Source organism: Papio anubis, chromosome 4 (assembly GCF_008728515.1).
Source record: "Papio anubis isolate 15944 chromosome 4, Panubis1.0, whole genome shotgun sequence".
Taxonomy (NCBI): Eukaryota; Metazoa; Chordata; class Mammalia; order Primates; family Cercopithecidae; genus Papio; species Papio anubis.
Genome location: NC_044979.1, coordinates 71,133,800 through 71,148,345, shown reverse-complemented (window position 1 = coordinate 71,148,345; position 14,546 = coordinate 71,133,800). Strand labels below are relative to the sequence as shown.

The window sequence follows — 14,546 nt, the reverse complement described above, 5'->3', positions numbered from 1 at the left end:
TGTATGCATATAACCAGGTCAGAAGACTGTAGTGGGCCAGGTCCTCAAAGTAGTTTGAGTCTTGGCTGCATGTCAATCACAGACAGAATGAATACCAGCGTTCTTTGCTTGGGATTACTAGAGAAAGAACAACAAAAGCACTAGCAAAAATCCAATGCCCTAAAGGCTAACCTCTGACTTGAATGCAGTTAGGAAAGGACCTTCCATAGCTGGGCACCAAAACTGGGTTATCTTAGCAATGAAGAAAATGAATGTATGCCAGCCTAAGAAGTAATTTGTCAAGCACATTTTTAAATGTTATAATCTTTTTTTTACATGTGTGAGCTTGTTCATGGGCTTATTTAGATTTTTTTTTTTTTTTTTTTTTTGAGATGGAGTCTCCTTCTGTTGCCCAGGTTGGAGTGCAGTGGTGCGATCTTGGCTCACTGCAAGCTCCGCCTCCTGGGTTCACGCCATTGTCCTGCCTCAGCCTCCCAAGTAGCTGGGACTATAGGCGCCCGCCACCATGCCTGGCTAATTTTTTTTGTATTTTTAGTAGAGATGAGGTTTCAGCATAGCCACAATGGTCTCGATCTCCTGACCTTGTGATCCGCCTGCCTTGGCCTCCCAAAGTGCTGGAATTACAGATGTGAGCCACCACACCCGGCCTTTTTCTTTTTCTTTTTTTTGACAGAGTCTCACTCTGAGTAGCTGGGACTACAGGCACCTGCCACTACGCCCAGCTAATTTTTTGTTTTTTTAGTAGAGACAGGGTTTTACCACGTTGGCCAGGCTGGTCTTGATCTTCTGACCTTGTGATTTGCCCGCCTTGGCTTCCCAAAGTGCTGGGATTACAGGCATGAGGCACTGTGCCTGGTCCAGATTGTTTTCTAAAAGGCAACCCTGACTGGATAGGCCAGCTCTGAGTCACCAGCTTCCTGGACCTAGGAAGGCCCTTTTCATAGTCTACGCATACCCTGCCACTATTCCTGCTGAATGAAAACCTAGAAAAACAAAGCAGACATGCTTCAGTGATGGCACATACCGCCTACCATACAAATATAGAGTATACCCAGAAAAGAATAGAGGGAGAATTAAAGAGAACTAATCCTTTTAGACAGTCTATTAGTAAAATGCATTTTCCTTCAAGTTCTTCACCTGGAAATTGCAATGGATACTCTGACGGCCGACCGAAACCTGGTGAAGCCCTTTGGGCGATTGGTGATCACCTCTAGATCCGTGAAAGCTGGCTGCCCCCCCATCCGGGCAAGCAGGGCCAAAGTGGCATCTTCACATTCCTGGAACCCACCCAGTAACAGCAGCAGGTATTTCTTCTGGTAAATGAGAGCCTTTCGAAAACTTTCTGCCCTCAAGTATTTGCCATAAATTCTCTATATTTAAGGAAGAGAAGAACATAAAGACATTAAGAAAACATTCAACCTGCTCTCCAGGGGAAAATAACCTAGATTTTAACAAGTAGTAGTAGTAGTAGTAGTAGTAGTAGTAATAGTAGTAGTAATAAAATGGCAGGTATCCTATCACTGTTTTCTACTTTATCAGCAAAGGTGAAATTTAAGATAAATTAACTAAGCTTTACACTTTTGCCTCTTTTAGTCAATGGAGTCTGAATAGTAATAGTTAGACTTCTTCTTTTAGGATTTAGCCCTCATTATAGTATTAATTGCAAATATTTTTGTCATCCCAATTTCATCTTTTTTTTTTTTCTTTTTTTAATTGTACAGAGCTATTTTCATTAGGGTCACTAATCTATTTATTTATTTATGAGATGGAGTCTCACTCTGTCACCCACGCTAGAGTGCAGTGGCGTGATCTCGGCTCACTGCAACCTCCGTCTCCCGGGTTCAAGCAATTCTCCTACCTCAGCCTCCTAAGTAGGTGGGATTACAGGCACCCACCACCATGCCTGGCTAGTTTTTGTATTTCTAGTACAGATGGGATTTCACCATGTTGGCCAGGCTGATCTCAAACTCCTGACCTCAGTAATCCACCCACCTCGGCCTCCCAAAGTGCTGGGATTACAGGTGTGAGCCACCGTGCCTGGCCTAATCTAACTTTTTAAATGTTAATGCTTTCTATCCCTTCAGAGTCATAAACTGGAATAAATGTTCCAAAAGTTTTTCTTTATGTTTTGAATTTTATGTTGACTGATTAAGGTACTTTTAACAACATTCATTATTAGTCACTAGGGAGGCTTTCAGAGGGCTTACCATTTTACAGAGTATGATGCTCTTACATATAACATTCTTTTGGTCTATTAGGGATGAAACCAGGGAAAGTGGAACCACGAGCCCAGGATGCTGTCACTGTGACCATTAATAGAGGTTAATCTGGTCCCAGTCCTGGGCATGCCTTTCCACAAACCTCTGTGACCTGCATTCATGACAAAGACTGAATAAAGAGACCTAGAGACAAAACCTGAATACCATCTTTTTTTTTTTTTTTTTTTTTTTTTTTTTTTGTGAGACGGAGTCTCACTCTGTCACCCAGGCTGGAGTGCAGTGGTGCAATCTCGGCTCACTGCAAGCTCTGCCTCCCAGGTTCATGTCATTCTCCTGCCTCAGCCTCCTGAGTAGCTGGGACTACAGGCGCCCACCACCCCACCCGGCTAATTTTTTTTGTTTTTGTATTTTTGGTAGAGACGGGGTTTCACCATGTTAGCCAGGATAGTTTTAATCTCCTGACCTCGTGATCCGCGCATCTTGGCCTCCCAAAGTGCTGAGATTACAGGTGTGAGCCACCGTGCCCGGCCCTAAATTTCTTTAGTCTATTTATTTAAGGTCAGTGAGAGATGAAAGAAGGCAAAAACATAGAACAAACTGTGATGTTTAGATGGGAGATGTCTCCTACCTTTAAAGTGACATGTTCAGAATCAGGGCTTAGAGTTTGAAGTAAAGAGTCATTTCTTAGTTCAGCTTTCAGTTTGTATACTTCAGCCTCTGCCCTTTTCAAAGATTTCTGGAGAGTCAATTTTTCTCTGTTCCATACCTCTTTTTCAGAGGCAATGATGGCTTCAATGTTGGCACCACCATTCAATGAAAACCTGGAAGACTGCAAAGACCACAGACTACTTACATGATTTTTAAGAACAAGTCTCTGAAGAAAAGTCTGAGCTAAACATATTAAAGATAGCTCAATGATGGTGCAGTCTCAACTTTCTGACCCCACCTAGACAAAGTTCAAAGCCAATCTCAATTGACATTATGCATATACACTAACTCTAAGTACATGGTCCTTTGCTAAATACATTAGTTTTACAACTAAAAGTCCTTGAGAAAGCCTGGCCACAGGGAAGGTTTAGCAGATTAGCAGAGCTTTGAACTAAAAACATCAAGAGACCTAACAGACCATTTGGGTCCAAATTTTGAGCCTGTGCCTGAAATAGTGTATTGGAGAAGTGGGAAAAAAACAAGCCAGTATGTACATAATAAGTGGATTTCTATAAAAGGCACATAAATGTGTTATCATGTATTTAACCATACAGTTGTCTTACAGGTCTTTTCTATCTTTATATTGGGTGATTATGGAAACTAGCAATTAATTTTATACCTGGTTTTAAATGGAAAAATTTTAAGTAAATTCTCAGCGTAATTTATCAGACTGAAAGACATAATTTAACAGCACCTTCTATTTGAGTCATGAACACAATGACTGATAAGTAACCGAAGAGAACAGTCAGGATTCACATGTGAACATTTTGTGTATCTGTTGTTGGTGCCTAGGTAGCAAAGTATCTGGCTTTGGAGATACATGTATCTTGGTTTGACTACGACTTCAGTTCAGTTTTCTCAGGTATAAGGTGGATGTGGATTAGACATTCTTTATGTATACAACCCAGAGTCGAGTACAGAGATGGTTTCCAATAAATAACAGTAATTATTAGTAACTTAGTAGTAATAGTAATATTATTATTGTCATCCCTATAAAATTTTCTACAGATCCTACTAAGAATCAGGTATGTGATAGTTTTACATTAACAGGATTAAAACTTGAACTAGATAGCAGAAATGATAAGCATGCACTAATTCTCATATATGGAGATGCTAAAAATGGACATACATTATCTCTACCAGCTCCTGTCTGTCGATACCACCTGATCTGCTCTTCCAGCTTCATAACCATGTTCCTTAAGTCATTCTTCTCTTCAGTCAGTTGACTGATATGCCCTGTCAGCTCAGCATTTTGTCTCAGTAGTCTTTCAGTCAAGGAGCCACAAGAAGTACTTGGGGACACCAAGCTGGGCTGGAAAAATAAAATGGTGTAAGGTCACTTAAGCACAAATGGATGTGAATAATGCATATAAAGTGTGAATAGGCACCGAGAGCAACAAAGTTCATGAATTGGTGCTTGAGTTGAGTCTTCAGTAATAGGTAGATATTTACCAGGCAGAAAAGATAAGGGCACATTAAGCAAAAGGCGCACAGGCTTGAGCGAGTGTGTATTCCTTTCGGGGTGTTGTAGGTTGCCTGTTAAGTCTAGATTGCTTTACTTTATGAATAACAGACCTAAATGTAGGCAATGGAGAGTCATGAAAGGCTTGATGCAAAAATACGACACAAAATTTATGTGTTGGAAAAATTCCTTTGGTAGTAATGTACAAAGCAGGGGAAATTAGGGAAGATATCTTCGTGTCAGGTAGACCTATCAGCAAGTTGTTTCAACAGCCAGGTAAGAAATGCTGAAAGCCTGAATGGAGGCAATGCCTAAGGGACAGAAAGTAAAGGGTGTGTGGGAGAGGTATTTAGAAGATAAGAGGGACAGGACTTAGTGACTATGTAGACATGCAGGGAAGGGTGAAGGAAAGTGGTCTGTGGTGACTTCCAGCTTTCTAAACTGGGCGGTATCATGACTAGAAATGGGGGTCTGGAGCAGGAAGGAGAAAGGGAAGACGGTGTTCAGTTTGGAATGTGCCTGTGAGGTTCCTATAGGGTCACTATGGGGTACATTTCCCTAAGGAAAAATGTCTAGTAACTAACTGAAAATATAAGCCTGGGCCGGGCGCGGTGGCTCACGCCTGTAATCCCAGCACTTTAGGAGGCCGAGGCGGGCGGATTATGAGGTCAGGAGATCGAGACCATCCTGGCTAACACAGTGAAACCCCATCTCTACTAAAGAATACAAAAAATTAGCCGGGCCTACTGGCGAGTGCCTATAGTCCCAGCTATTCGGGAGGCTGAGGCAGGAGAATGGCATGAACCCAGGAAGCAGAGGTTGCAGTGAGTTGAGATTGCGCCACTGCACTCCAGTCTGGGTGACAGAGTAAGACTCCATCTCAAAAAACAAAACAAAAAAGAAAATATAAGCCTGGAACACAGGACAGAGGTTTAGACTAGAACCACAGTCCACTAAAGATAAGCTCCATAAGGGTGAGGTTTTAGTCAGATTTGTTCACTGTATCTCCAGAACCTATCTGGCACTTATCTGGCACAGAGTAAGTGTTCAATATAAGTATTTGTTTAATAATAAGTCTAGTGAGAGCTCAGGGTGTTGGACTGTGTGAGCTTTCATAGTTATAGGTTACAGAAAAGAAGGAAGAGGGTAGGAAGAGGAACCATAAAGGTAACTGATGAAAGAAGCAGAAGAAATGTTAGAATACTGACGTGACACGCAAGGAAAGAGAAGGTCTTAAGAAAATAAAAGAGATCAAAAGTGTCAAATGCTACAAAGAAGTCAAGAAAAAGACTGAAAAGATTCACCAGATTAGTCAATTGTTTAGACACTGGTAGGCGTCTAAGGGTGTTTCACGGAGTAGAGAGGATAGAAGCCAGATCACTCTTTCAGGAAGCTTGTCTCCATACGGTAAAAGGTCAACATAATTATTCAGTAACAATAATGAAAGCTAACTTCCCCCACAAGCCTTCATTATCTTCTCTTGGGGGAAAGCAAGCATTATTACTCATGTTTAAAATCAATGAAAAGATACAAATAAAACTCTATAAAGAGTATAAACAATATGCTGCAAGTTTCAAATGATTCAGTTTCTATTAAATCTTTGCTCTCAATGCTTCCGAAATAACTTTTAAAAAGTATTACCTCTTCACCTTGTTGGCCAGTTAATTTCTGTAGTTGTAAAATAATTTCATCAATATTTTCCTGAACCCAAATGAAATCTTCATCATCTGCTATTTCAAACTGTAGTCTTTAAGAAAAAGACAGAAAGTCAAAACATACCTTATCAATTGGGGGTGTTTACTACCCCAAACATTACAGAGCAGGTGACGTTCTACTTCACCTATCACTTCTCCCTTATATACTGTGCTCTCTTCCCTGGGTCAAAGTGTTAGATAGTTATTTTCAGACATTTGAGTTCCGTTAAAGAATATCACCTCCTAATGCAAACATGCATTACCTTTAAAATTTCAATTCCCCACCCTTGGCTAGCTGTCAAAGAGGCATGGGGTCTACCCAGCCTAAGAATGCTGCTTTCCCAAAGATCAGGCAGAAAAGTCTAACCTCTTAGAGGCTTTCTGGGCTAGAACCTGTAGTTTTGAAGCTACACATTGAAGCTTTTGTCTGATCATTTCTAATTCATGATTACAGCCGGTTCCTCCTCCATTCATTTCAATCAATGTAGCATAGTTTGATTCCTTTGTTTCTCCTTCTATTTTCTGTTGAAGAACCCAATTTCTAGTTCGATCACTGGTTAAGCTCCATGTGGCTGGCTGGCAATTTTGGACAGAATAAGAAAACAATAATTATAAGTGAAGAGCATATCACAGTCTATCTTAAGGGAACACAATTATTGTTTATATCCAATAAACGTCTATATATTTCATTTTTAGGTGATTTACAAACAGTTATTTAAGTAATTTAATCCAATATCAAAAGTTAATGACCAAAGGGCTGCAGTACTTTCCTTAAAAATATCTAAAAAGAAACTGTCAGTTTACCTCATTAAGGTTCTGATACAGAATTCTTCTACTTTCTCGTTTTTCTTCTCGTTCTAGTTCTTGCTTCTGGAATTCCTGCATGATTCCTTGTAGTCTCTGTCCTTCAAGGTCTAACTTATAAACTTGTTGTCTTTTCTCTTCCAGCTGGCGCTGAAGATCTTCCACTTTGGACTGGAGCTCATGCATTTTTTTCTGTCCCTCAGTGTTGGCCTCTTGTTCTGTCTGCAGTGTTTTCCTATGAACCTGCCTATCTTTTTCCATTTGCTGTCGTGTTTGCAAAGAATCCAGTTTATATTTTTCAGTCTCATTTAACAGTTCTACTATGCGACTGTGTTTTTCCTCTAGCTGTTTCTGCAGCTCTTTCAGTAGGTCCTCTGAGGGCAAGGATGGCCGAGACTGCCCAGTACCATCATTGCTCTGCAGCTGTGCGTGCAATTCCCGCTCCCTATCTAGGGTACTACTCATTTCCCGAATTCGAACTTTCTCAGATTCAAGAAGTACTTGAAGCTCTAAGTTTCGACCGTGTTCTTCTGACAACTGGGCATCATATAGCATTCTCTGTGATTCTATTTTTTGCTGGGATTCGTCCAGTAGTTGTTTCTGTTGTTCCAAAAGTAGATTTAGCTGAAGATTCCTTTGTTTCTGACTCTCAAGTGAAAACTTCAGATCCTGGTATGAGAAAGTCAAATTTAAGAACTTGTTAGTATCATTACAAATACTTGGCCAGGCATGGTGGCTCACGCCTGTAATCCCAGCACTTTGGGAGGCCGAGGTGGGCAGATCACCTGAGGTCAAGAGTTCAAGACCAGCCTGGCCAACATGGTGAAACCCTGTCTCTACGTCTCTACTAAAAATACAAAAAATTAACTGGGTGCAGTGGCACATGCCTGTAGTCCCAGCTACTTGGGAGGCTGAGGCAGGAGAATCGCTTGAACCTGGGAGGTGGAGGTTGCAGTGAGCCTAGATTATGCCACACTGCCCCCCAGGGTAGGCAACAGAGCGAGACTTTGACTCAAAAAAACAAAACAAAACAAAAAAAACCTTTATAAGTATACAACCATGCCTTTATTAATACTATGCTGATAGTATCTGTATTAGAAAATAGAACTGATTTAGTTTATTAACTTAAATGTTCAGTAGTTAGTGCAAAATCATGAAATATAAACAAAAGAAGGGTAAAATACTTTTCTCAAAAAATCTTAACCTCACTAAGTAATGAAGCAGCATACATTTAAGTGGCTAGAAGAGCTCTGAGCCAGTGAGACAACTCCATCTCTATTAAAAGTAGATACTGCATGTACTAGTACAACCTGCCTTGAGCTGAGAGCCTTGCAAAGCAGGGGTGTGTCTCTCTGAAAGGGGCCAATGTTCACTTTAAATGTTCTTAAGCAGTGAGGGATCCAGAAAAGTATCCCTGTTCCTCTTCCCTAGGAGAAAACAGGAACCAAAACTACTTCTGTATTAAACTGACAGGACTGCCATGTTTATCTCTGTGTACCAATTCACATGACCAAAACATGTTGCAGCAGAGCAGTCTATATGCATCTTTGGATGTAGCAAAACAAACTAACAAACAAACCAATCACCATTCCATTAGCATTTCCTCATAATATTGTTTAGATAACATTATATAGTATTGAATGCCTAAGTGAACAACTTACCGCATCTTATTAAGAAGTCTAAGGTTGACATTTTAGATGGAGGAAAGTCTCAAGACTCTCTTCTATCATTCTGGATTTTCCAGAGACATTTAAAGACAAAGATAACAGTACCTCAAGTTCTTCTTTATCCCGTTCTTCACTGTGTCCCAACTTCGCTTTCTCTTTCTCCAAAGCCCATTGGAGCTCTCTTGATTTTTTCTGTTCACTTGCTAATGTGTCGTTAAGCAAATGTACTTCATCTGTCTTATCTTTAACTTCCAACCTAAGTCAGAAAGACAAATGAACTTCCATAAAGCTATGTTGATGAAGCATATAATGAGAGAGAGAAAAACAGCTTCCACTGATAAGCTGAGGCATATAATATGCTAGCTAAGAGGAAAATATAAACTATTAAAGATTCTTGACTGGGGTTCACTTCAAATTAACTCTTTCTCTTTTTGTTGTTTTGTTTTGAGACTGAGTCTTGCTCCATTGCCAGGATGGAGTGCAGTAGTGTCATCTTGGCTCACTGCAACCTCCACCTCCCGGGTTAAACCAATTTTCCTCCCTCAGCCTCCCAAGTAGCTGGGACTACAGGCGCACACCACCATGCCCAGCTAATTTTTGTATTTTCAGTAGAGATGGAGTTTCATCATGTTGGCCAGGATGGTCTCAATCTCTTGACCTCATGATCTGCCTGCCTGGGCCTCTCAAAGTGCTGGATTTACAGGCGTGAGCCACCGCGTCTGGCCCTGTTTTTTTTTTTTTTTTTTTTTTTTTAAGACAGAGTTTCCCTCTTGTCACCCAGGATGGCGTGCAATGGCGCAATCTTGACTCACTGCAACCTCCGCCTCCTGGGTTCAAGCGGTCCTCCTTCCTCACCCTCCCAAGTAGCTGGGATTACAGATGTACGACAGCATACCCGGTTAATTTTTTGTATTTTTAGTAGAGACGGGGCTTCACTATGTTGGCCAGGCTGGTCTCAAATTCCTGACCTCAGGTGATCCACCCGCCTCGGCCTCCCAAAGTGCTGGGATTACAGGCATTAGTCACCACACCTGGCTTCAAATTAACTGTTTCTAGTACTACAATTATTAGTTATTAATTATCAATGCAAACAACTATGCAATTTATTGTTACAAAATAGTATTAATAAAAATTTTGGCTGGGCATGGCAGCTCACACCTGTAATCCCTGCACTTTGGGAGGCTGAGGTGGGTGGGTTACCTGAGGTCAGGAGTTCGAGACCAGCTTGGCCAACATGGTGAAACTCAATTTCTATTGAAAATACAAAAATTAGCTGGGCATACTGGTGGGTGCCTATAATCCCAGCCACTCAGGAGGCTGAGGCAGGAGAATCACTTGAACCCAGGTGGTGGAACTTGCAGTGAGCTGGAATCACACCATTGCACTCCAGTCTGGGCGACAGAGTGAGACTCCGTCTCAAGACAATTAAATAAATAAAAAATAGAATAAATAAATAAAAAGTAAATAAATTTTTTGTCTTTTACTGAACATGGTAATCACCATGTCTATTTGTGTGTGAAGCTAATGTTCAATATAAAAACGACTAGTTATAATGTGTCTTTGGCAACAGAATATCGCAGTATTTGTATCAACAAATATATTCTTTTAACAAGCACTGTCTCTTCAAATATTTTGCATATTTCAGCTCACTCAATCATGAATTCTACTGCATTCATAAATATCACTTCAAATTGGCTGATGGTAAAATAAAGGTCAAAGTCAAAATATATCTCATACAAGTCTCACACAGAACTGAAGTCACAGTAGAGAATATGTTATAAGTTCATCATTTGGAAAAATTTAGTTTTTTTTCTATTATAGTTTTTCCTTGAAAAAAACAGTTGCATGCTATTTAAACATCATGCATGTTATATTGCATGGTATTTAAATATCATGTGTGTTATATATTTGCACAGTGTTTATGACAAATTACTCCCATTCCTTGTAACATGTTTATAATAAGGAAGCCTGGCACACCTGAAAGCCTCCAATTCCTTTAGGTGTTTATGCTGTGCCTTGAGTGTTGTTTCTAGTTCCAGTTTAGTTTGTGCAAGCTCACTTCTCAGTTCAGCCACCACCATTTTCTCAGAACTCAGCTGCTCCTGCAGTTCCGTTGCTCTGTCTTTCATACTGCTGAGCTCCACTTGCATCTCCAGCATTTGAGACTGCTTCTGCTGTATATTATATTCCAAGAGTTCTACACAGAACATGATTAATATTTAAAACATAATCAAGCAACTCATATTTGGTTTATAAATATTTGTTGATAAGAACTGATTTGCAGTTTAGGAGATTACTTCAAAGGAAACATGAAAAATTATAATCCCAAGAGTTGGTAATGCAGTACAGGCATGGTGGCTCATACCTGTAATCCCAGCACTTTGTGAGGCTGAGGTGGGAGGGAGGACTGCTTAAGGCCAGGAGTTCAAGACCAGCCTGGGCAACATGGTGAAATTCTGTCTCTACTAAAAATACAAAAATCAGCTGGGTGTGCTGGCATGTGCCTGTAGTCCCATCTACTCAGAAGGCTGAGGTGGGAGGACTGCTTGAGCTCAGGAGGTGGAGGTTGCAAGGAGCTGAGACCATGCCACTGTACTCCAGCCTCAGTGACAGAGTGAGACCCTGTCTCAAAAAAACAAACAAAAAGAGTTGGTAATATATAAAAATAAATTTCAGGCATGTTTTCCTCACAGTGCTATTGGCCAAGATTTCAGAACTATAAATACATAAGGATAAAAGTTTAACACATTAATGGATCCAAGATTTAAAATTAAAAAAAAACTTTAAATGGAACTCATATTTGTACATTCAGAATTTCAACAACGTACTTTAAAAAATTCCAAAGATTTTTTGATACCCACACAAAGTACTTGCCACACAAAGTACTTGCAGGAATTTCCCAAGTAACTGACTACAATGATGAGCACTGCTTATTTCTTTTGTTCAGCACCCCTTTGCAGAGAGTCCCTCGGAACTTTAATATGACTCTTTTCCCAGAAGTGGGAAATCCAAACCCCACTTTGGATACTGTCCTTTTATCCATTAAAGGCCAACCAAACTCTTGCTACATGTTTGCTACAATAAAAACAAACTGAAAAATTTAAATCCCTCAGCATGTTAAATGAAAAAAAAAAAAAGGCATGTTATAAAATATGTATCAGGATTCCTTTTTTATGAAAAATATAAACTTATGTACACAGGCACACTGAAAAGGTCTGGAGACATATTTACTCAGCTGTTAGGTAGTCATTATAGGATTTAGGTGATTCAAGGAATGATTTTCACTCTATTCTTTTCTGTATTCCACCATAAATATGTAATACTATACTACTCTAATAAGAAAAGGATTTTTAACTTAAAAAATACTATCAAAGTTCAACAATTCACATTACAATTCATATTAGTGATGTTAGGAGACAGAAATAACATTAGCTTTAGATGATAATCAATCATGTTTAATTAAGGCTTCTAAAAACTTTAGAGGTTAAGGATTTACATAAATGTGAATCTGTGACATTAATTAAGCTTTCAATGGTGTTCCATTTAACCTAAGTAAAACAATATTAATTTATCTCTAAAAGGCATCTTCAATTAAGCCTACATTTAAAGTGATATGTTTATCTCATTATGACTCTTTTTTCTGAAGTAATTTTAACTTGTTTTCGTTTTTTTTTCCTTCTTAAACTCAGTGATAAGAATGCTTCAGCTTTTATTTTTTTGAGACACTCTTGCCCTGTAGCCCAGGCTGGAGTGCAGTGGTGCAATCCCGACTCACTGCAACCTCCACCTCCCGGGTTCAAACGATTCTCCTGCCTCAACCTCCCCAGTAGCTGGGATTACAGGCACCCACCACCATGCCCAGCTAATTTTTGTATTTTCAGTAGAGACAGGGTTTCACCATGTTGGACAGGCTGGTCTTGAACTCCTGACCTGGTGATCCTTCCGCCTTGGCTTCCCAAAGTGCTGGGATTACAGGCGTGAACCACTGTGCCCAGCCTGCTTCAGCTTTTTAATGACCAATGTGAGACCATGCTGTGACTTTCAAAATTTCCAAAAGGATACATGTTTCTACCAGTACATGAAACAAAATTGCTGAACACACAGCCATGTGTCCTCAGTGGAGATGATGAAAATTAGATTTCACTTTACTTTCTAATGATTTCCATCTGTAGCTCAATTTAAAAGATCAGATACTCTTATCAAAAAGTACCTAAACGAGCATATCACAAAAATAAAAATCAAACTAGCCAATTACCATATGAAAAAGGACTAAACACTTCAGAAATTAGAGAACAGCCAATTAAAACCACAATAAAAATCCACTGCACACCCAGCAGATTGGCAACAGTAGTCTGACTATACCAGCTGTTGGCAAAGATGTGAAGCAACGTAACTCTCATATACTGCTAGTAAGTGTATAAACTAATATGACCATGAAGGAAAATCGTTTGAAGTTATCTAAGATAGGCATTCCATGACCCAGCAATTCTACTCTTAGTTATATACTGAGAAGAAGAATGCACATATGTAGCAGAAACACTATACAACAATGTTTATAATAGCATTGATAGCTAAATAGCTAAAAAGTAGAAACAATCCAAATGCTCATATTAATAGAATGGATATATAAATTTTGGAATATCTATACAGGGAATTCTTTTTTTTTTTTTGAGACGGAGTCTTGCTCTGTCACCCAGGCTGGAGTGTAGTGGAGCGATTGCAGCTCACTGCAACCTCCACTTTCTGGGTTCAAGCAATTCTCTGCCTCAGCCTCCTGAGTGACTGGTATTACAGGCGCCTGCCACCATGCCTGGCTACTTTTTGTATTTTTAGTAGAGACGGGGTTTCACCACCTTGGCCAGGCAGGTCTTGAACTCCTGACCTCGTGATCCACCCATGTCGGCCTCCCAAAGTGCTGGGATTACAGGTGTGAGCCACTGCACCTGGCCCTACACAGGGTTACAGAGTTATGGAGTAACAAGGATGAATGAACTAGAGATAAATGCAGTAACTTGGAAGAATGTTCTACTACTAATTTGGAAGAATGCAGTAACTTGAAAAATGCAGTAACTTGGAGGAATGTTGGAAGAATGTTACAGAGAGGTGAAAGAAACAAGATAAAAAACACATACAGATTGATAAAGTTCAAGAACAGGAAAAACTTGAAACTTATATGTTTTAGGAATATATAAATAGGTAGTAAAACTAAAGAAAAATCAGAACTATGATTACCTCTAAGTTACTCAGAGGAGCATATGCTTGGGAGAAGGGGCTTTCAGGATACTGGTCATATTCATATGGGTGATGTTTCCATAGATACTCATTTAATAATGTGTCATAATGCATATTTGCAATTTGTAATTTTCTGTATGTTATGGCTCACAATTTTTTAAAAAGGATTAAAAAAGAATTAGTTATATGCATGGTGGATTTTCCTCGAAAGAGTATTTTCTGTTTTATGACTGGAAAGACTCTTTTCTTAACATACAGCTCTAAAATAAAGAAAAAGAATGAACCCAATGGGCTTAACCTGATTAGGGGAATAGCAGTTTATTTTAAAGTCAACATAGCTGTCTACAACCAATTAGATCCTAGAGTAATTAATATAGATTGTATCCTTAACATTATGAGAATGAGAAGAAAATGTGACTGAGAAAATATGTTTTAACTTAATAATAATAAGAAAGAAAACAAAGTGAAATCTTTTCACCTATTTATGTAACCATATGAGCTTGTCATACAACATACCTTGGCTTGATTTCTCATTCTCTTGTTCTCTTTTCAGAGTAATTTTCCTGCCATTCATTTGTGCATGCAGTGCCTGAATTTCAGATAACAAACTCCTTCTATCTGCTTTCTGCAGGTATTCCATAGCTGCTTGATATTCAACACCCTGTAACAAAGGAAGGTAAACATCAAGTGACGAGAGATGTAAAGGCAATACAATTAACAACCAAGAAATCTGAAGAAGAATGAATGGAACACACATACT

The 14,546-nt window shown here is 39.4% G+C and overlaps 1 protein-coding gene across 16 annotated transcripts in view; it reads right to left on the bottom strand.

The window, feature by feature from the left end:
* Positions 1–14,546, bottom strand: part of AKAP9 (A-kinase anchoring protein 9) — a 172,210-nt gene that overhangs the window by 6,934 nt on the left and 150,730 nt on the right. For all 16 annotated transcript variants that reach the window (XM_003896346.5, XM_021936074.2, XM_021936076.2 and 13 more), the window contains 9 exons: positions 14,303–14,447; positions 10,532–10,751; positions 8,660–8,810; positions 6,888–7,556; positions 6,451–6,659; positions 6,031–6,136; positions 4,057–4,239; positions 2,848–3,048; positions 1,138–1,370 (listed from right to left, as the gene is read on the bottom strand). In XM_003896346.5, coding sequence (XP_003896395.5) covers positions 1,138–1,370; positions 2,848–3,048; positions 4,057–4,239; positions 6,031–6,136; positions 6,451–6,659; positions 6,888–7,556; positions 8,660–8,810; positions 10,532–10,751; positions 14,303–14,447 — 2,117 coding nt within the window. The remainder of the gene's footprint in view (positions 1–1,137; positions 1,371–2,847; positions 3,049–4,056; positions 4,240–6,030; positions 6,137–6,450; positions 6,660–6,887; positions 7,557–8,659; positions 8,811–10,531; positions 10,752–14,302; positions 14,448–14,546) is intronic.